This window comes from Protomyctophum parallelum, assembly GCF_964188405.1.
Source record: "Protomyctophum parallelum genome assembly, chromosome: 9".
Classification (NCBI taxonomy): domain Eukaryota; kingdom Metazoa; phylum Chordata; class Actinopteri; order Myctophiformes; family Myctophidae; genus Protomyctophum; species Protomyctophum parallelum.
The window spans coordinates 48,354,391-48,377,520 of NC_139706.1; the positions used below are offsets into that span (position 1 = coordinate 48,354,391).

At 44.5% G+C, this 23,130-nt stretch overlaps 1 protein-coding gene across 4 annotated transcripts in view; it reads left to right on the forward strand.

Annotated features, from left to right (window-relative positions):
• Positions 1-23,130, forward strand: part of LOC310864732 (TRPM8 channel-associated factor homolog) — a 43,625-nt gene continuing 20,495 nt past the window's right edge. The window contains exons 1-5 of one of the 4 annotated variants that reach the window (XM_083773455.1): positions 1-102; positions 14,970-15,069; positions 17,886-18,119; positions 19,293-19,541; positions 21,465-21,562. In XM_083773455.1, the coding sequence (XP_083629581.1) occupies positions 14,989-15,069; positions 17,886-18,119; positions 19,293-19,541; positions 21,465-21,562 (662 nt within the window). In that variant the 5' untranslated portion in view covers positions 1-102; positions 14,970-14,988. Of the gene's footprint in view, positions 103-8,732; positions 8,788-9,330; positions 9,382-13,242; positions 13,264-14,969; positions 15,070-17,885; positions 18,120-19,292; positions 19,542-21,464; positions 21,563-23,130 lie in introns of those variants that run through there. The other 3 variants (XM_083773453.1, XM_083773456.1, XM_083773454.1) reach the window with 3 other exon arrangements.

A 23,130-nucleotide genomic window follows, 5' to 3' on the forward strand; every position in this document is an offset into this window, starting at 1 on the left:
TCGTGGATCTGTATTTAATTCTATTCACACCCATAGGAACATGTCAAAACCTGAGACTGCTTTACTTGGCATCATAAGAAGATTCTAACCATATTCTAAAAGGTATTTGGGTTTTTTTAAATGTTGATGTCTGTCTGTCTGTCTGTGTGACTGTGTCATTACACTGAAGCCTCTACTAATTAAATATCGGCCACTCGGTCACTCCAGCATCATGGTGGTGTTACGGTGAAATTGGTGCCCTGCTGAAATATGTGACAATCGTGTTGACATCACATAATATAATGGCAGTGTCTGTCTGAGGCTCTGAGTGTAAATTGGACGAATTAATCTGTTCTGGAGGAGGCATCCTTCTTGCGTGCAGAACACCACACACACACACACACACACACACACACACACACACACACACACACACACACACACACACACACACACACACACACACACACACACACACACACACACACACACACACACACACACACACACACACACACACACACAATTCAATTCAATTCAAAGGGCTTTATTGGCATGAGAAAACATACGTTTACATTGCCAAAGCAGAACGAACAATACAACAATACAACAATACAGCAATACAATCAAAACAAAAATGATGTATATTGAAGGTCAGGATCTTCAATAGATCAACTTCTATGTACCAAGATCACTCGATGCAGGTATAGTGCAGGAATATACACAATGATTAGTCTTTAGGGTGGTTGTGTTCCATTTGATATCCTTCTCCTATCACAGCAGCCCACAAATCTTGCTGCTGTGTTTGCACATTGTTGTACTTCGCCCAGCAGATATGGGAGTTTTTTGTCATTGGTCATGTTTTCAAAATCTCCGTGTGTGGTTGTAATCTGTGGGAACACACACAGCACAGCAGCAGTAGGCCTACACTTGACTACATCGCCTACTGCCGTAAGTGTGCATGCTTACCGTGCGCTCAGGTATAAACAGTTAAAGCTGTGCATGCTTACCGTGCGCTCAGGTATTAAACAGTTAAAGCTGTGCATGCTTACCGTGCGCTCAGGTATAAACAGTTAAAGCTGTGCATGCTTACCGTGCGCTCAGGTATAAACAGTTAAAGCTGTGCATGCTTACCGTGCGCTCAGGTATAACACAGTTAAAGCTGTGCATGCTTACCGTGCGCTCAGGTATTAAACAGTTAAAGCTGTGCATGCTTACCGTGCGCTCAGGTATAAACAGTTAAAGCTGTGCATGCTTACCGTGCGCTCAGGTATAAACAGTTAAAGCTGTGCATGCTTACCGTGCGCTCAGGTATAAACAGTTAAAGCTGTGCATGCTTACCGTGCGCTCAGGTATAAACAGCTGTCCGGTTGTTCTGCAAAGTAGCCTACAGTAGCCATTTGATTCGGCACGGTGCTTTACAGTACACGGCGTGAAGTAAACCTAGACCACTGCATGGGTACTTTGTGCGTCTTGGAAAGTCTGGTGACATGACGGGGTTGATTAGGTTAGGTGCGTCTTCTCTTGAGTCTAGACGGGACGCGTTCTAGCGTGCATGCACGCCACGCACATGCACCGTTCCGTCCCGTCCCTGCGCGTGCGCGTCAAAAAAGTACTGGTCCCACGGGTCACGGCGTGGTACTGCGTCCACCAAACATCTACCAAACATTTCTCACAAAAATAGAGTTAAATGGAGTTGTTGCACAACTCAAAATAATTAGGCCTATGCTACTTTATTCAGCTGACTATGTTAATTTATTTTAGTGGACTAAAGTAGCATATTTTGAGTGGTGCAACCATCTCCATTAAACAGCTATGTGTGTCCCTGGGTCTGTCCGTCCGTCCGTCCGTCCGTCCAAGTGTAACGCACGGGATTCGAACTCGGGCCTCCCGCGTGAAAGTCCAACATCTTAACCACTAGACCAAAGGGATATCCCTCTGGACTGGGGGAGATATTAGACTTTTGAGGCCATCAGGCAGAGGCTCTGAACAACTGCTACACTAGCACGAAAATAGCTTGGTTGGTTTTCATCATTTCTCAACCGTTTCGGACGCGGGCAGCTTCCCTGGGCGCATTCCTGGATGTTCCGGGGACCCCCGGGGACCCCCACGCCGTAACTGTCATTTCTGGACCGTTTCGGACACCGGGGGGGGGGGGGGGGGGGAGGGGTATAGTATTACAGCTATACATTTCAATTAATTGCTGTAGGCTACAATTTACAATTTAGGCATTTAGCAGACGCTCTTAATCCAGAGCGACTTACATTTAAGCAAGAACAAAAGCATGGGAATACATCACATAAAAGCATTTATCATGAAACATGCGTAAGCTAAGAAGGTAACAGTGGAATATCTATATGATGAAACTATACATACACTATACATAATAAACTATACATATTCACTACTATGCTATACATATGTACTATGGCGTGCTATGACTATATACAATACAATTATAGTGCTGTCTACATAACATGCTATAAGTCTGTGTCAAATGCTATCTAAGCCAACAGAAATGCTATCTAAGGGGTTAGGGTAAGTGCTATGGGCCATGATGGAGTCTGAAAAGGTGGGTTTTCAGGCTACGGCGGAAGATTGGGAGTGATGCTGCAGTTCTGACTGCAATGGGAAGTGCATTCCACAGTTTTGGAGCCAGAAGGGAGAAGAGTTTGGGACGTGTGGAGCGTTGTCCCGGCGTTTTTAGTGAGGGTACTTCCAGTTTCCCTGCGTTGGCTGATCTGAGTGCGCGGGAGGGTTTGTAGGGTTCAATCATACTTGTAAGATATGGGGGAGCCATACCTTTGGTTGCTTTGAATGCCAGCATCAGAGTTTTGTATTCTGTGCGGGCAGCGACCGGGAGCCAGTGGAGGGAGCGGAGCAGGGGGGAGACATGTGAGAATTTTGGCTGGTTGAAGACCAAGCGAGCTGCTGCATTTTGGATCAGCTGGAGAGGCTTAAGTGCACATGCTGGTAGGCCAGTAAGGAGGGAGTTACAATAGTCGAGTTTTGACAAGACTGTTGTCTGGATTAGGAGCTGGGCTGATTCCTGGGTGAGGAACGGTCTAATTCGTCGTATGTTATAGAGTGTGAACCTACATGATCGAGTGACAGCTGTGATGTGAGCTTTGAACGAGAGCTGACTGTCCAGGACAACACCAAGATTCCTGGCTGTTGGGACAGACGTTACCAGGGCGTTGTCTACGGAAATAGTTAGCTCCCGCATAGGGCAGGACTTAGCTGGGAAGAAGAGAAGCTCAGTCTTGTCTGGGTTCAGCTTGAGGTGGTTGGAGGACATCCACTGTGATATGTCAGCCAGGCATGCAGTGATGCGCTCTTCCACCTGAGTGGCAGAGGGGGGGAAGGATAGGAACAGTTGTGTGTCATCGGCGTAGCAGTGATAGGATATATTGTGAGCAGAGATGATAGTGCCAAGGGATTTAGTGTACAGTGAGAAAAGGAGGGGACCAAGTACAGATCCCTGTGGGACCCCAGTTTGGAGGGTTCGGGGGGATGATAGCAGACCTTTCCAGGAAACCTGGTAGGTCCGATCGGTGAGGTAGGAGGAGAACCACTTTAGTGCCGTTCCACCGATGCCTAGCTCCGCTAGGGTTTCTAGGAGCAGCTGGTGGTTCACTGTGTCAAATGCTGCTGATAGGTCTAGGAGAATCAGTACTGCAGAGTGGGAAGCAGCTTGGGCAGCATGTAGTGCTTCTGTGACTGCCAGCAGGGCAGTTTCTGTGGAGTGGGCCTTCTTGAATCCGGACTGGTTGGGATCCAGCAGGTTGTTCTGTGAGAGATGGAGAGAGAGCTGGTTGGAGACGACACGTTCAATGGTTTTAGAAATAAATGAAAGGAGTGATACCGGTCTGTAGTTCTTGACATCTGAGGGGTCAAGGGTTGGTTTTTTGAGGAGTGGTGTTACTCTGGCTGACTTGAGGGCAGATGGGACGCAGCCTGAGGTTACTGAGGTGTTGATGATGGAGGTGATGAAGGGGAGCAGATCAGGTGCGATGGTCTGGAAGATTGGAGACGGGACAGGGTCAAGAGGACAAGTGGTAGGTCTAGAGGATGTTACTAGTTGTAGAACCTCGTCTGGGGAAAGAGGAGAGAAGGAGGACATGCATGGTATGTTGGGGTTGGTGTTGGTTGAGTCAGATGCCACTTTATGTGGGAGGGGAGGAAAGGAGCTGCTGATATCATCAACCTTCTTCTCGAAGTAGTTGACAAAAACATCAGCAGTGAGGGATGAGGGTTGAGTGGGGGGAGGGGGGAGGGGGTTTAAGGAGGGAGGTGAAAGTGGAGAAGAGCTTCCTTGGGTTAGAAGTACAGCGTATAATCACAATAATTCATACATGTGTAACTTTTTCCTGCTATATGCATGCCTTCATGATTTAACTTTAACCCATTTTGGGACGGGAACCCCTTTTGGTGTCAGCATCATGTTATGCTTTAGCTATATGAAAAATAGCAGATCTAGTGGCGCGCTACGAGCTTTATGTAGGTCTGCTATTTTTGAAACACCATTATTTTGGTAAAGAATTACTTTATTGAAAAAAGACAACGTTTCGATCTTCGATCTTCAGGTCAGTGAAGAGTAAAAATTAGAGCTGGGACTCGATTAAAAAAAATAATCTAATTAATCAGAGGCTTTGCGATTAATTAATCTAGATTAATCACATTTTAATTGCATATCAATATTCAACCCGAGAACAGCGAGAAACCTTTTTCTTAAATGTTTTTTGGTATCCCAGTGAATCAACAAATAGTGACTACAGGATACCACTCATTTTCAACATTTTACTGTCATTAATATACCTGTGGAAATAATAATAAAAAGTCACCCCATTCTGTGTTGCCTAGAACTGGAGGTCTGAAAAAAAATTAGTAACAGTAACAAGTACATCTCAGTGACATCACAAAGCTGTACTTACTTCATATTGTTACTGTTTTTTGTCAGACCTCCAGGCAACACACAATGGGGTGACTTTTTATTATTTCCAGTTTTCAGTACTATAGAAAAGCGCCCAGTGAGAAACGTTCCGCGGTGAAAAAAAAGGTGCGATTAATTTATCTGTAGTTAATCGCGATTAATTTCTCTGTAGTTAATTAATCTAAATGAATCGCAATTAGTCCCGGCCCTAGTAAAAAATGTTTGTAGAAGAAGGGCTACACAGACCTGCCACAGCCAGTGACGTGCACCTCACTCACTGAGACAAAAGGGCTGTGCTTTAAACTAGGGTGTGGTGATGATTGATGATTCCAAACTGGTGAGAGTGAGTGAGTGAGTGAGTGATCGGTGTGATGAGCTGTGAACTGATGTAGATGGCGTACCGAACAGACGTAGGCTACAATTATAAACCTGGTTTACGTAAAACAAAAGGTGACATGCAGAGCCTTTCAGGTTGTAGCGCCCACACTGTGGAATGCCCTCACACAGGTGTTGAGATCCGCAGCCTCGGTTGACATTTAAAAGAAAATCAACTCAAAACTTTGCTATTTGCACAAGCTTGATTTTCCTAATGTAACATAATGGTTGTGTTGTTTATTTTAATGTGTTGTTATTTTTTCTTAGATCAATTGTATGGTCCTGTTTTTAGTTTGACTATTCTGTTTTTTGCCTGTCTTTGTTTTTAATTTCTGCATGGGTTAAAACACTTTGTGAGTTTTCTCTGTGAGAAGTGCTATACATACAATTTACTTACTTACTTACTTACATAAGCCTCTAAGAGTTCATTCAAAGGAAAGGGGATGTGGTGGACATGACCACTTCCAAAATAACGATTATTGTATTTTATAGGGTTTTGCTGTTTTTAAGCATGAAGGGGTTTAAAAATGCCCCTATTCTGAAATCAAATATATTGTACATATCCACATTCATGGATTAAAAACTCTAGAAAGCTAATGTGATGCATTTAGATCTCAAAATATATAATTTATGGGTTTTGAGGGTTTTCGGGCATGAAGGGGTTTATAATATCCATTATTTTAATAATGCATTAATCCTTAATCAAATACATTGTACATATCCACATTCATAAACACTGTAGAAAGCGACTGTGGCTAGAGGTAGAGCAGGTCGTCCAATGATCCATGGGTCGGCGGTTCGAATCCTGGCTCCTCCTGTCTACATGTCGTTGAAAGTGTCCTTGGGCAAGACACTGAACCCCATATTGCTCCCGATGTGCTAGTTGGTGCCTTGCATGGTTTCCGCCGCCATCGGTGTATGAATGTGTGTGTGAATGGGTGAATGTAATGCACAATCTATGTAAAGCGCCTTGGATAAAGGCGCTATATAAATGCACCATTTACCGAAGCAAATCTGATGCATTTTGACCAAGTAATTTGCATTAAATACCTGCATGCATATTATCATAAAGCTTTATTTTCTGGGATTTCTTAGTGTTTCGGGCATTAAGGGGTCAATGACATAACACATGCCCAGGGGATATCGCTGGGCAACCCTCTTGAATAATTCTTAAGAGGTGACCCCAAGCTACAAGAATCAGTTGAGAGAAGAAAAAAAAACTTTTACTGACGAAACGTGTTCACCCCCACGTCTCCAGGACTGGAGGTGGACACTGACAAACATGCAGTCCTTTGTCCTTGTTGTAATGTTGTTGTTGTTGCTTGTGAGTGAGTCAGAACTGCCATTACACTGTAGCTACCCCAGTGCCCCACCCTGTGCGAGTCAGACTCAGTGCTACTCCACCTAGTAGCTGAGTGTGTGTGTGTGTGTGTGTGTGTGTGTGTGTGTGTGTGTGTGTGTGTGTGTGTGTGTGTGTGTGTGTGTGTGTGTGTGTGTGCATGTGCGCTCGTTGGAAATAGCTCAATCGCTCTTCTTCTTTTTGTTGTTTTACGGCAGTTACGCTGTTTAAACGCCGTTTAAAATAACTAATGACTGAAAATAGCCAATCTACAAGCTCGCTCACAACATGTCACAGTGTTTGTAGCTTGTAGATCTGCTATTTTCGGTGCACATGACTGAAAACTTTAAACCATGAGAACTCTAGATTCAACCCATTAAAAATAAGTGTTGCAAATGTTGGTGGTGCTGCTATGCTGTGGTGAGGCAGCTACTGTAGGTAATAATCACATTGGGTGGTGCTGCTATGCTGTGGTGAGGCAGCTATAGGTAATAATCACATTGGGTGGTGCTGCTATGCTGTGATGAGGCAGCTATAGGTAATAATCACATTGGGTGGTGGTGCTATGCTGTGATGAGGCAGCTATAGGTAATAATCACATTGGGTGGTGCTGCTATGCTGTGATGAGGCAGCTATAGGTAATAATCACATTGGGTGGTGCTGCTATGCTGTGATGAGGCAGCTATAGGTAATAATCACATTGGGTGGTGCTGCTATGCTGTGGTGAGGGAGCTATAGGTAATAATCACATTGGGTGGTGCTGCTATGCTGTGATGAGGCAGCTACTGTAGGTAATAATCATATTGCTGTTTACATTTATGTAGACATTATGATGATGCAGTATAGGTGCAGGCCTGTGTGCTCTGATGACACTGCATTGTTCCAAACGGGATGGACAGGTTTCTCATTGTTTTTGTCCGTAAACCAGTTCCGATCACGGCGGTTTAAGCACAGTTGTATTCTAATTTCTAGGAATGCAGCCAAACCCTCGTTATAATGCGGGCGCACACACACACACACACACACACACACACACACACACACACACACACACACACACACACACACACACACACACACACACACACACACACACACACACACTCTCCCTCTCACCAGTGGAGCATGGGAACCCTCATGGGTCTGTAACTCAGAGAGTGTAACACATGGAACCAAATGGACCCTTACGGGTCTGTAACTCTGAGAGTGTAACACATGGTACCAAATGGACCGTTATGGGTCTGTAACTCTGAGAGTGTAACACATGGTACCAAATGGACCCTTACGGGTCTGTAACTCTGAGAGTGTAACACATGGTACCAAATGGACCCTTATGGGTCTGTAACTCTGAGAGTGTAACACATGGTACCAAATGGACCCTTATGGGTCTGTAACTCTGAGAGTGTAACACATGGTACCAAATGGACCCTTACGGGTCTGTAACTCTGAGAGTGTAACACATGGTACCAAATGGACCCTTACAGCTCTGTAACTGAGAGTGTAACACATGGTACCAAATGGACCCTTATGGGTCTGTAACTCAGAGAGCGTATACAACCAAATGGACCCTTACGGGTCTGTAACTCAGAGAGCGTATACAACCAAATGGACCCTTACGGGTCTGTAACTCAGAGAGCGTATACGACCAAATGGACCCTTACGGGTCTGTAACTCAGAGAGCGTATACGACCAAATGGACCCTTACGGGTCTGTAACTCAGAGAGCGTATACGACCAAATGGACCCTTACGGGTCTGTAACTCAGAGAGCGTATACGACCAAATGGACCCGCACTAGGGGTCCTGTTTCCTGGCTGGGTCCACTGGGCCTCCGTCATGTCCCTCCAGGACCCGTCTAGTGGACCCCGCGCCCTACGTTGAGAAACCAGTAGAATAATCTATTCATAGACAGAGCACCGCAGGCCACACCCTCCTCCTCCGTGCACACCGACCAATCAGACGCGATTCTGCTTTTCTTCAGGTAACGAAAAACAACAAACTCACTCACACCTCCCCCTGGTTTGTGTACGTGTTCCTCCCGAATGTCTCTCTCTCTCTCTCTCTCTCTCTCTCTCTCTCTCTCTCTCTCTCCTCTCGACCGTGTCACTGTTTGTTTGTTCTGCGGAATATAAGCGTGTTGGATCTTTAAGTTCTGCTCCTCAGGTAAAAAAAAGTTCAGTTTTACTATTGGATTATGATTATGGATGTGCCATCAGTAGCAGTGTGTTTGTGATAATGGATGTGCCATCAGTAGCAGTGTGTTTGTGATAATGGATGTGCCATCAGTAGCAGTGTGTTTGTGATAATGGATGTGCCATCAGTAGCAGTGTGTTTGTGTGATAATGGATGTGCCATCAGTAGCAGTGTGTTTGTGATAATGGATGTGCCATCAGTAGCAGTGTGTTTGTGTGATAATGGATGTGCCATCAGTAGCAGTGTGTTTGTGTGATAATGGATGTGCCATCAGTAGCAGTGTGTTTGTGATAATGGATGTGCCTTCAGTAGCAGTGTGTTTGTGATAATGGATGTGCCTTCAGTAGCAGTGTGTTTGTGATAATGGAAGTGCCTTCAGTAGCAGTGTGTTTGTGATAATGGATGTGCCTTCAGTAGCAGTGTGTTTGCCAGAGAGTCATTGGAAATGAAATAGTGTTTGTTTGTAGACTTTGCATTTATTTATTTAGGTTCGTGGCAGGTTTACAGAAAAACCGAGAAAAGGGGAGTCATCCCAGAAAACGATGCTCACTCTGGGTAGAAAGAGTGACTCAACGTCCAGGCAGGTTTATGTGTGGAGCACATTTCAAACACAAGGCAATTCAAAGTGCTTAAAACCCATTCTGACCCGAGATCTAAAAATTCTAAAAATGTCTTCTAGATCCTGACAGTTTTCTGAAAAAGCTATGTTTCTATGTCAGTTGTTCAAAATAGCAGACCGCTATGAGCTTGTAGATCTGCTATTTTCCAATAGCTAAAAGCATAACATCAAAAGGGGTTTCCGCCCAAAATGGGTTAAAGGACAACTTTAGTTTTTTCAACCAAGGTTCATGTTTCAGGTTATTAGGTTAGTAAAAGATGTTTTCATTCATTTTTTCATTCATTTTTCATTTGCTGCTTTCTTTCGTTTTGGGGATTTTTGCAGTTTTTGACAGGGGGGCGGGGGCATTCGAGCATGGGGCTAAATATGTATAGTTTTACAAAATGTTACGGTGATTTATTTTTGTATTATTTACTATAGTCCTAATAAACCCCAGGAAATTACATCTGGCCACATAAGATCACAGGATCTACTGAATGTGAAGGTAGCCTACTGGGGGAAGGCTTATACTGTGTGTATAGGCTCAATATGTCAATTTGTCACACACACAGTGTTCATAAGAAAATGAACACTCACCTTTTACTTTCTCTAATAACAACCTGAAACATGAACCTTGGTTGTAAAAAACTAAAGTTGTCCTTTACCGCATATAGACCTGAGGCTGATTATAAAAGAAATGTCTTCTAAAATCCTGTTAGTTCTCTGAAAACCCTAGGTTTCTATGTCAGTGGTGCTCAACCTTTTTCATGTCAAGGACCCCCAGAATTATCTGTATTTGGCTGCAAAATATGTAGTTCCAGGGACCCTGAAGCAAAATTTGAGTTCAAAATGTTGTCTCTGAAAGAACATAATTATATTCCATGATTTGCAACACATTTTCACGAATTTTCAAGAAATAGCAGATCTACAAGCTCATGAGCCGCGCTATGAGCTTGTAGATCTGCTATTTTTCAATAGCTAAAGTATAACATAATGCTTAAGAAAACACCAAAAGGGGTTCCCGCCCTGAATGGGGTTATTACTAGAGCTGGGACTCGATTAAAAAAAAAAAATCTAATTAATCAGAGGCTTTGTAGTTAATTAATCTAGATTAATCGCATTTTAATCGCATATCATTATTTCACCCAAGAACTGTGAGAGACATTTTTTCAAATGGATTTTGGTATACTAGTGCAGAGGTTTTCAACAGGTGGTCCGTGGACCACTGGTGGTCCGTGAAGGTATTGTATGTGGTCCCTGACCATATGCAAAGTTGTGAAACAGAGTGCACTAAATGACCTGGTGATGTATGATGACACGTCAATGTTACACAAAAAAAAGTACAAAAACACGCACATCCAAGCCAAACGTGGGCAGGTGCCGAGCGGCGATAGTATAATACGCTCGGAGACGCTCGCACACGGTGGGCTCCGATGCTGTGACAAGTGCCTTTATTTGCACAAATAGGTGACTGTAACTGACAATGTCAATGTTTACAATGTTTAATGTTTACATTTACTGGAAAGTTGGATGTCAGGAAATTCCACAGTTGACTTGTACAGGAAAGTGTATGCCCCTCACACTGTACGGGAAAGGAAAGGTACTATGTTTACCCAGGGTAACTGGACTAAGCTCAAGAAAGAACTTGTTTACAGCCAGGCCCTGCTCATAGAACATTTCATGGTAGGGGTTCAAGATTGACTGGTTGAGTCACCATTATTAGGAATAGGAAATGTGCCCATATATAATATATATATATATATATATATATATATATATATATATATATATATATATATATATATATAAAATACATAATGGCTGTTAAGGGGAACACAACAGTGGTCCCCAGGTTGATTCTCAGTCAGGGTGGTGGTCCCTGGTTCATAATCAGTTGAAAATCCCTGTACTAGTGAATCAATGAATAGTGAATACATAAGTTTAAGCAATAAAACATTGTTTTTGTAGTAATAGGGGTAATAATTATTTATTGAATAATTGCACACAACTGTGCTGTAATCCACGCTACCATCGGATAGCCTTTTAAATCCTATTTCCAATCCACGGGGACAAGCAAACTAGCAAAGTGATCTCAGCGGCTTCCCCCAGTCTGGTGAACTGTCTGCGGTTTCTGGTGGTGTTATTGTCTGAAGAGGACACGGACACTTGGTGCGCAGGTCCATCTGAAAACTGTCCAGTGACAACGTTCCGTGGTGAAAAAAATAGTGCGATTAAAATGCGTTAATTTTTTTAATGCATTAATTTTTCTGTAGTTAATTAATCGCAAATAATCGCAATTAGTCCCGGCCCTAGTTATTACACCAAACAGTAGCGGCCACTCCATTGAACTTTCTCTCCGTCAGTTGTTTGTTCTTCCCACAGGATCTGCTGTTGGCAGATCGGAGCAAACACACCCTTTTGGCGTGAGAGATTATAAACCACTCCAGTCCACATCACTCCACCCTGGTTCAACATACCAGTACATCTTAACCGGCTCACTCCACCCTGGTTCAACATACCAGTACATCTTAACCGGCTCACTCAACCATTACATCTTAACCTGCTCACTCCACCCTGGTTCAACATACCAGTACATCTTAACCGGCTCACTCCACCATTACATCTTAACCTGCTCACTCCACCCTGGTTCAACAGCTACTGTACAGTAAAAACCATTACATCTTAACCTGCTCACTCCAGCCTGGTTCAACAGCTACTGTATAAACCATTACATCTTAACCTGCTCACTCCAGCCTGGTTCAACAGCTACTGTATAAACCATTACATCTTAACCTGCTCACTCCACCCTGGTTCAACATACCAGTACATCTTAACATGTTCACTCCAGCCTGGTTCAACATACCATTACATCTTAACATGCTCACTCCAGCCTGGTTCAATATACCATTACATCTTAACACGCTCACTCCACCCTGGTTCAACAGCTACTGTATTTAAACCATTACATCTTAACCTGCTCACTCCAACCTGGTTCAACAGCTACTATATAAACCATTACATTACATTACCATTACATTACACCCCGAACCCACCTCACCCCTGCCCACTTTGACAGGCTGGGATGGCTTAGGGTCGACGACAGAGTACAGCATCTTGCAATGGGTCTGGTCCACAAGATTCGATACACCACCAAGATACCCATGTACCTGTCTAAATACTTCCTTAGTGTAAACGAAGTCCACACCCACAACACCAGAGGGAGTACAACAAACCATGTACAACCCAGATTCGGCACAAACAAGGGACTAAATTCTTTTCGCTCCTATGCCACCAAAATGTGGAACGCCCTACCAACAGTCATTAAGACATGTGAATCCCTTGACTCCTTCAAAACCGCTCTCAAAGGGCACCTACGGATGGCTGCAATTCGAAACTGGCCTCTGTAAAATCTGAATCCCCCCCACCCCCCCCACCCCATTTTCCCTCACTGTATATTGTATCTTTTCCCTTTTTTGCTTCCCATATGATGAATTTAGCTACATAGAAATGTCTATTTGTATGTCTCTAAATGTTTGTATGTCTTTAAATGTTTTGATGAATTGAACAATGTGGACCCTGTTGTAAACAAGTGTAATGCTTAATTGGGTCGTCCACTCACAGTTGACAGTCTTTGTATTGAGTTTGTGCTTAAAATGTACTGTAAATTCTACAAACTGTTAATAAATATTTCAATCAATCAATCAAAAACCTGCTCACTCCAGCCTGGTTCAACAGCTACTGTATTTAAACCATTACATCTTAACCTGCTCACTCCACCCTGGTTCAACAGCTACTGTATAAACCATTACATCTTAACCTGCTCACTCCACCCTGGTTCAACAGCTACTGTACAGTATAAACCATTACATCTTAACCTGCTCACTCCAGCCTGGTTCAACAGCTACTGTATAAACCATTACATCTTAACCTGCTCACTCCAGCCTGCCGCTTCCATCATTCTAACATTCCTAACATCCACAACAAGCTGACTTTTGTTTTCTGCTTTTTTTTTTTAATTGCAGGTTTGTACATCGCATGCCATCAATCTCACATTATTTTTGAGCGGCCTGTGTGCGTGTGTGTGTGTGTGTGTGTGTGTGTGTGTGTGTGTGAAGCATTATGTTCTACTTTAGCTATTGAAAAATCCTCAAGCTCGAGCTTGTAGATCTGCTATTTAAAAAAAAATTGTGAAGATGCGGCACAAATCATTGAATATATTCTTTCAGTGAATGTTTTTAACTCAAATCTTTCTTCTGTGGAGGTCCCCGCCGGAACAACATATTTTCAGATGGGGGTCGGCGGCCAATTACATATATTTTTGGGGGTCCTTGACATGAAGATGTTTGAGAACGACTGACACAGAAACATGTTTTTTTGTCAGGACTTAGAAGGCATTTGTAGAATCGTCCTCAGGTCTAAATGGGTTAAAATTGGAGTAAAAAGTACTCACGTTTTTTAAAGATTGTCAAGCTTTTTCCAAAATGGCAGATCTACAAGCTCACAACGCATCACAAGATCAGCTTGATCAATTTCCTCCAGTTTGTTTTACAATTTAGGCATTTAGCAGACGCTCCTAATCAAGAGAGACGTAGAGTAAGCAAGAACAAAAACATGGTATTACAACAAATACATAAAAATAGTCATCATGAATCCTACTTACGTAAGCTAAGAACCTAACAGTGGAATATCTATATAATGAAACTATCCGTGTACTATACAGTATACACTATAGAGTGCTATGTCTACATAAAATGCTATATTCTACAGTACCGCACCTGGGGGGACAGCTAGGGCCTTCTATACGTTTCGGCCCCCAAACTCTGGAATGAACTCCCTAACCATCTCAGAGTTGCTCCCTCTCTCCTCTCTTTCAAAACCTCACTCAAAACCCACCTCTCTTGTGTGGAGTTTGCATGTTCTCCCCGTGTCCCCTAGGGTAGGTAGGTACCCTCACAAAAACATGCAGTAATCCTGGTCTCTAAACTGCCTCCCCCTGGCCAGCCGGGGCGCCTGATGGAGGGGAAAGGAACTGGTTGGAATAACGTGTTCCTTCCACGCGCTACGTCCAACCAGGAAAACTCCCCCCTGTCAGGTGTAAAGGAGCAACTTGGACACTCAGGCATGAAGGAAGCATGAGTTCAAGTCCGTTGCTCTCCCCTTGTCCCCCATATATGGGGACTAGGTTGGTCTCCCCTTGTCCCCCATATAATATGGGGACTAGGTTGGTGGAGGGTGTGTAGAGCCCAGGATCACATTAGATGATTGACACAGGGGTGAAAAATGGGTTACAAAATTGTGGGATAAAAAAATAAAAAACCCACCTCTTCAGGATAGCTTTCCCCAGCTGAGGTCTCGTTTATCCTTTTATCTTTTTAACCCTGTACTGTTGTTGTATCTGTTATGTTTTTCTTTGCTTTGGGGTTTTTTTCTTAATAAAGTCTGTTCCTAGTGTTCCTATGTAAAGCGCTTTGGGTATTTTAGAAAAGCGCTATATAAATGTAAGCTATTATTATTAGTAGTAGTATTATTAAATGCATCTCCTGTGTCTCTCCAGGATCTGTCTGGTGTTCACCATGTCCTCCTGCCCCACCTCCCCCCTCCACGAGCAGGCCTACACGTCCATCATGAGAGGCCTCACGGAGCTGGACCTACGGGTAGGGTCCACGTAGGAACCTCATTCAAATGAATGAAAGAATCAGGATTGACTCAAGAATGAAAGATCTAAGGGTCCATGTGGTTACCACCCTTGATTGATTGAAATATTTATTAACAGTTTGCAGAATTACAGTATATTTCAAGCACAAACTCAATACAAAGACTGTTAACTGTGAGTGGACGACCCAATTAAGCTTTACACTTGTTTACAAGAGGGTCCACCTTGTTCAATTCATCAAAACATTTAGAGACGTACAGATAGACACTTCTATATAGCCAAAGAACAGAACAGGAATTCATCATAATTAACCTCTGAATCATTTAGCTGCAGGTGGTACCCATACCCGGACCGGTGGTACCCGGACCATTTTACTCATGATCAGAGCTTCCGTTGCTCCAGACTGTATGACAGAAGCATTTATATTTTACTCATGATCGGAGCTTCCGTTGCTCCAGACTGTATGACGGAAGCATTTATATTTTACTCATGATCAGAGCTTCCGTTGCTCCAGACTGTATGACGGAAGCATTTATATTTTAATCATGATCGGAGCTTCCGTTGCTCCAGACTGTACGACGGAAGCATTTATATTTTACTCATGATCAGAGCTTCCGTTGCTCCAGACTGTACGACGGAAGCATTTATATTTTACTCATGATCAGAGCTTCCGTTGCTCCAGACTGTATGACGGAAGCATTTATATTTTAATCATGATCAGAGCTTCCGTTGAACCCCTTTTGGTGTTTTAAGCGTTACGTTAAACTTTAGGTTTAGCTTTAGCATTCGAACATTGCGAGAGGCAACAGTTTGGCAACGCGACACTAAATAAACTGCTAACGCTATAGATCCGCCCGGGATTAGCCCGGGACTAGTGGACAAGAGATCCAGTATAAGTCATTTTACACTTGGTTGCATGCTGAAAATAGCCGAACTACAAGCTCAAGTGTAAAATAAGTCATTATGACGGCAACAAGACCCGCCAAAATAAATTTTAGTCGACTAAATCACCTGTAGTTTTAGTCAACTATAATCTTATGACATTTAGTCGACTAAAACTAGACTAACACTAATACATTCCAGGTGACTAAAACTAAGTGAAAACTATTCAAGAGACTATGACTAAAACTAAAATGGAAATTTGCTGCCAAAAACAACACTGCTCCAGGGCCCCAGCGTTCCCAGTGACCCTCTATACCCCCCCTATCCCTCCAGGGCCCCAGCGTTCCCAGTGACCCTCTATACCCCCCCTATACCTCCAGGGCGTTCCCAGCGTTCCCAGTGACCCTCTATACCCCCCCTATACCTCCAGGGCCCCAGCGTTCCCAGTGACCCTCTATACCCCCCCTATACCTCCAGGGCGTTCCCAGCGTTCCCAATGACCCTCTATACCCCCCCTATACCTCCAGGGCGTTCCCAGCGTTCCCAGTGACCCTCTATACCCCCCCTATACCTCCAGGGCCCCAGCGTTCCCAATGACCCTCTATACCCCCCCTATACCTCCAGGGCGTTCCCAGCGTTCCCAGTGACCCTCTATACCCCCCCTATACCTCCAGGGCGTTCCCAGCGTTCCCAGTGACCCTCTATACCCCCCCTATACCTCCAGGGCGTTCCCAGCGTTCCCAGTGACCCTCTATACCCCCCCTATACCTCCAGGGCGTTCCCAGCGTTCCCAGTGACCCTTGTGAAGGCTCTGTGGTCCTCAACAGGCGGAACAAGGAATTGCAGCACTTTCAAACGGTTATTTATTGAAAAACAGTACAGTAAATAATAGAATTATGCAGACAGAAGAAAACCCCACGTAGGTTTTCTTGGGTAAATTATATTCCATACAGTATAATTTCCTTCACCGGTGTCCTTCACAGCCTGGAGACGGAGTAGAACAGAATGTTAGCTTCAATTCAGTTTATACAGTTTCTTACGGCACGTCTCCTCTCTGGAGGTACTCTTTATAATAAGAAACCATAATAATAATAATCTCTGACGGCGGAGTCTTGCTTCGTGACGTCGTCAGTATTTAGCCTTTACTGTAGAGGATCTTCTCCCATAGCGGGGTTTAGCTCCGAGCGAGCACCAGCCGTTGAGCCTACCGGCGTATATAACGAGTGCCTGCTTGCTAGGCAGTTCTCGATGCAATGTCTCAGAATTATATAAAGAATTGTAGGTTTCTTTCCGACCTTATTGTTCGTAGTTTCCTCGTCCTCGTCGCTGTGGCGCGGTCCGTGGAAACTGGAAACTCCTCTTCTGTATGCCAGACAGAACTCAATCTTATAGGCAGAATTATAGGCTTCTTCCCGACCTTATTATCTGTAGTTCTCACGTCGCCGTCGTTGGCGGGGCTGGCTTCCATGCAACAGCCCGATACATGAGAACTGGAACTCAACGTTATATTTCCTTCATCCAGTCCCGCGGATTCTGTCGCTCGGACATAACCCTGGACGGATTCTATAAAACCTGTGACGAGAGGAGAGTGACAGTTAAGGCATGCAGAGTTATACACATGAGTGTGTGTTTGGTGAGAGCGTGTGTGTCTGCTTACCCCCCGACGGTTTGCGTGTGCGTGCCTCCGTGAGCGTGTGGGTGTGAACCAGCCGCTGTCAGACTGACTACTAAGTCTTCCTTTTATACGCCGGGTGTGGCCGCTAGCTGATTTGGGTGCGGTCCGTCAATCAGCTCAAACTGGCGGAGGAGGGCGTTCCTAACGGCCCGAGGCGTCTTCTGTCTGACAGCGTGCCTGGTTGCCCTGGCAACGCACTTACCATCGCGGGGGTCGCTCACCAGACCCCACACCCTCTATACCTTCCCCTATCCCTCCAGGGCCCCAGCGTTCCCAGTGACCTGGTGCTGATCGGGGACCACGCCTTCCCCCTGGCCATGAACAGCAGAGGCCAGGTCCTGATGGCGGCGTCGGTGTACGGCCGAGGACGGATGCTGGTCCTGGGCCACGAGGCCTACCTCACCGCCTTCCCCGCCCTGGTGGAGAACGCCCTGGTCTGGCTGCGAGGGGACGGAGCCAACAACCTCTCTGTGGGGGTCCACCACAACTCCAAGGTATAGGGCAGGGCCCAGGGGTGGTGCAACTTTGACGATGGAGAGGCCCACTATATCTCCACACTCACTCCAGAGGGCCATATATCTCCACACTCACTCCAGAGGGCCACTATAGTTCCACACTCACTCCAGAGGGCCACTATATCTCCACACTCACTCCAGAGGGCCACTATATTTCCACACTCACTCCAGAGGGCCACTATATTTCCACACTCACCCCAGAGGGCCACTATAGTTCCACACTCACTCCAGAGGGCCACTATATTTCCACACTCACTCCAGAGGGCCACATTGCATATTACTGCAAAAATAGCAGATCAACGAGCTCAAAGCGTGTCGCACTGAAACATGTTTTGAGCGTGTAGACTGTAGATCAGCTATTTTTTGCTATATTTGAATTGAAATCCTGAATTATTTGTTGCTATTTTTTTTTATTGGAATCCTGAAAAAGTCAAAAATGTATTTAATTTCAAATGCCTTTAATCAATACAGTGACGTTAACTTTATGAACTAAACAGAACGCGGCGCGAAGTCGACGATGTATGGAATTTATCCGATACTCTTTACGTTACTGAAAATAAATCTTTGAATTTTGTTTTAACACAATTGATGCCCATAGATCTTTGTGCCCTCTGCTATTTTTGAAAAGTCTAAGAACGACTGACTGATAGAAACATAGCTATTTCAGAAAACTGTCAGGATGTAGAAGACATTTTTATAGAATCTGATCTCAGGTCAAAATGAGTTATTGCCAAGAAAATAATAATTTACAATTTACAATTTAGGCATTTAGCAGACGCTCTTAATCCAGAGCGACTTACAATAATCAAGAACAAAAGCATGGGAATACATCACAAAAGCATTTATCATAAAACATGCGGAAGCTAAGAAAGTAACAGTGGAATATCTATATTATGAGACTATACATATAAACTATATATATATACTACTATGCTATACATATGTACTATGACGTGCTATGACTACATACAATGCAATTATAGTGCCGTCTACATAACATGCTATAAGTCTGTATCAGATGCTATCTAAGTCTACAGAAATGCTATCTAAGGGGTTAGGGTAAGTGCTATGGGCCATGATGGAGTCTAAAAAGGTGGGTTTTCAGACTACGGCGGAATAACAATAATGAAATCCCCTCCCCTCCCTATATAGGCCGTGGCGGACAGCCTGAGCAGGTCCAGCTTCCAGAGCAGCGTGGTGGAGAGCTTCAGCGAGGCTCTGGGTCTGGGCGTGGCCGTGTACGTGACCAAGGCCTACGGCGCAGTGGCCTCCGTGGACGTGGTGCGCGCTCTGGTGGCGTACGTGAAGGCCGGAGGAGGCCTGCTGATGGCCGGCCAGGCCTGGAGCTGGGCCGAGGAGCACCCCAAGGAGAACGTCCTGCTGGGATACCCGGGCAACAAGGTGAACCGTCCGTCCGTTCGTCCGTCTATAGCTCTGGTCCATAGCTACACGATGGTAAATGGTGCATTTGTCAAACTCAAGGCCCCGGGGGGCCAAATCAGGCCCGTGAATGAATTATCTTTGGCCCCGCGGGATGATATTTAACCCATTCTGACCTGAGATCAGATTCTCGTTCTTCGATTTTTCAAAAATAGCAGAGCTACGAGCTCATAGCGCGCCACTCGGTGGCGCGCTATGAGCTTGTAGATCTGCTATTTTTCAATAGCTAAAGCATAACATGATGCTAACACCAAAATGGGTTCTCGCCCAGAATGGGTTAATTAGTATTAGAACTGGCCCTCTGGTATATTGCACGGACCACCATAATACTACAAGTCCCACAATGCACTGCGAGTGAATTGTCACGTATATCGAGGGCCCGCAATAAGCGCAAGCATGCGTCTTCTCTTCACTATTGATCAGCAGTGAAAGTATATCAACTTGTGGTCAACTTTCAGCTACACCCCTCTCCCCAAAAATGGCCCCGTGTGTTGAAACACAGTCCGGCCCTCGACTTGAACCAATTTCTTTCTTTTGGCCCACACTGTGTATTTGAGTTTGACATCCCTGTATAGCGCCTTTATCCAAGGCGCTTTACATAGATTGTGCATTACATTCACCCATTTACATTCACCCATTTACATTCACCCATTCATATACACCGATTGCGGCGGAAGCCATGCGAGGTATACCAACCAGCACATCGGGAGCAATTTGGGGTTCAGTGTCTTGCCAATAGACTGTAAAAAATATGGACAAAGCGTTCGCCGGGTCTAACATGGACGTAAAATGAAGCCTGTTATTCCTGCACTGTAAGTCGCCATCTTTCTAGATCCGTTTGGTACCAGCTGGCCATTGGCTGGCTCCGTTTTGGACCAGCTGGCCATTGGCTGCCCAGACAACGAGGCGGGACTTCCCCCCTTCTTCTCCGTTGGTTTTTATTTTGACTCGAGTGGGAGGGGAATCCCGATCATAGACTGTAACGGTAGCCACGCCCCTCAGAACATACGCAATGTTTTTTTTTCTTTATGGTCATTTTTTTAATTAATGGGACCATAATTTTCCAAAAAGAATATTATGACATTAGAAATGAGACTTTAAACTAGTGACTGGAAGCAGAAAGTATTCATGACCATGTTTATTAAGGTAATACAGTCTAGGTGAAGTTGGGCCCAAATACATGGGCCTCTATGGAGCTATGGGGCTTTTTGGGTCCAGTCCAGCGCCACAACAGGCCATTATATGAACTACCGATTTCAAATGAGGCTTCACGAAATATCTGGCTGACTGCCCCCCTGGTCATGCCCACAAGGACACTTCGACATGTAGTCAGGAGGAGGAGGAGCCGGGATTCGAACCGCCGACCCATGGATCATTGGACGACCTGCTCTACCTCCTGAGCCACAGCCACAGTAGCTCTAATGCGTCGCATTTAGAGCTATATATGTTACTCTCGACTTCCGCCACTCGCATGAATGCAGACCAGCCTCTCGTCTTTAGCGTAAATAAAAATAACGACTAAATCTACAGTTGATTTAGTCGACTAAAATGTATTTTGGCGGGTCTTGATGAAAATAGCCGATCTACAAGCTCAGCTTGTAGATCGGCTATTTTCAGCATGCAACCAAGTGTAAAATGACTTATACTGGATCTCTTGTCCACTAGTCCCTTCCTAACATTTTAGTCTCGTTTTTATTTGTCAACAAAATTGTCAGTATATTTAGTCTTAGTTTTAGTCATCGAAGCTTAGTTTTCATTTAGTTTCCATTTGTTTTTGTCAGTGCAAATAGGTAGTCGACGAACATTTTTCGTCTTAGTTTTAGTCGACGAAAACAACACTGCTGTGATGTGACAACGAGGTTTAATTTGTGACTGTGCGTTCAGGTGTCCAGTGTGTCGGGTATCTACTTCTCGGAGCATCGTGGGGAGTTGGAGTGTCTACCAGTTCACCCACAGATCCCCTCGTCCTTTCTGGCTGTGGCGTAAGTAGGCTACACACACCCTGTTTACAATGTGTTTGCATCAGCGCTGGAAAAGGGGTACGGAGGGTGCTCCAGCACCCCCTGCTGGTGGAGGAGAATCTTTTGACAGAGTGTGCTGAATGCAGAATGCACAGCGAGTGAGTTGACAGTAGACACAACATGACGAGACAGCAAAAACCTATTGTAGTTTTACTTTCACCTGCACCAGGTTTAAAGAAATCTAACCCAAACAACAACACCATAAGAGTCACATACTGTTATTATGATTAACTCGGTTAACAAGGTCCTAAATAAGTCATTATTAGGCCAATTATACCCGAATAAGACCCGCAATTTTCCGCGTGGACTCGCTGCACTCGGCCGCAATTTCCCTCCCACCCTTCAGCCCCCCCTGGTATTAATACCTTCCAGCGCGCCTGTGAATAAGGTGTGTCCATTGGTATTTCATATCTGTATTATTCCGGACTATTATTTCTTCGTTAACTGTTGTGTTCCTGTTTATTACTAATATTAGGTAATGTTGGGAATATAATCTTCATTCGCATGTAGAACTAATGTCTCATCATGTGCAGCGTTTGTTTAATGACTTAGCTATGTGACTGTTTTTATGTAACTATTTGCAAAACCCATTATTGGCCATTTCCCCTACCATAAGCCCTCAACGGGGGTTGGGTTATTAGCACTAAAACCCAACACACATTGAGGGCTTATGTTATGGTAGGGGAAATGGCCAATAATGGGTTTTTTTGCACAAAATAACACCTGGACCTCTTTGGTGGGGACGTAACAACTACAAATAACACCTGGACCTCTTTGGTGGGGACGTAACAACTACAAATAACACCTGGACCTCTTTGGTGGGGACGTAACAACTACAAATAACACCTGGACCTCTTTGGTGGGGACGTAACAACTACAAATAACACCTGGACCTCTTTGGTGGGGACGTAACAACTACAAATAACACCTGGACCTCTTTGGTGGGGACGTAACAACTACACATAACACCTGGACCTCTTTGGTGGGGACGTAACAACTACAACTAACACCTGGACCTCTTTGGTGGGGACGTAACGACTACAAATAACACCTGGACCTCTTTGGTGGGGACGTAACAACTACAAATAACACCTGGACCTCTTTGGTGGGGACGTAACAACTACAAATAACACCTGGACCTCTTTGGTGGGGACGTAACAACTACAAATAACACCTGGACCTCTTTGGTGGGGACGTAACAACTACAAATAACACCTGGACCTCTTTGGTGGGGACGTAACAACTACAAATAACACCTGGACCTCTTTGGTGGGGACGTAACAACTACAAATAACACCTGGACCTCTTTGGTGGGGACGTAACAACTACAAATAACACCTGGACCTCTTTGGTGGGGACGTAACAACTACAGATAAATGTAAGAAAGCCTTCTAGTCCAAAATTCTCCTTTTAAGAGCAAAACCCTCCCTATACCGTCTTGTGACTGTAGAAGGGTTTTAAGCCTGGATTGTCAATCCAGATAACCCATTTTGGTGTTATTGTTATTGCATTATGTCGTGCTTTAGCTA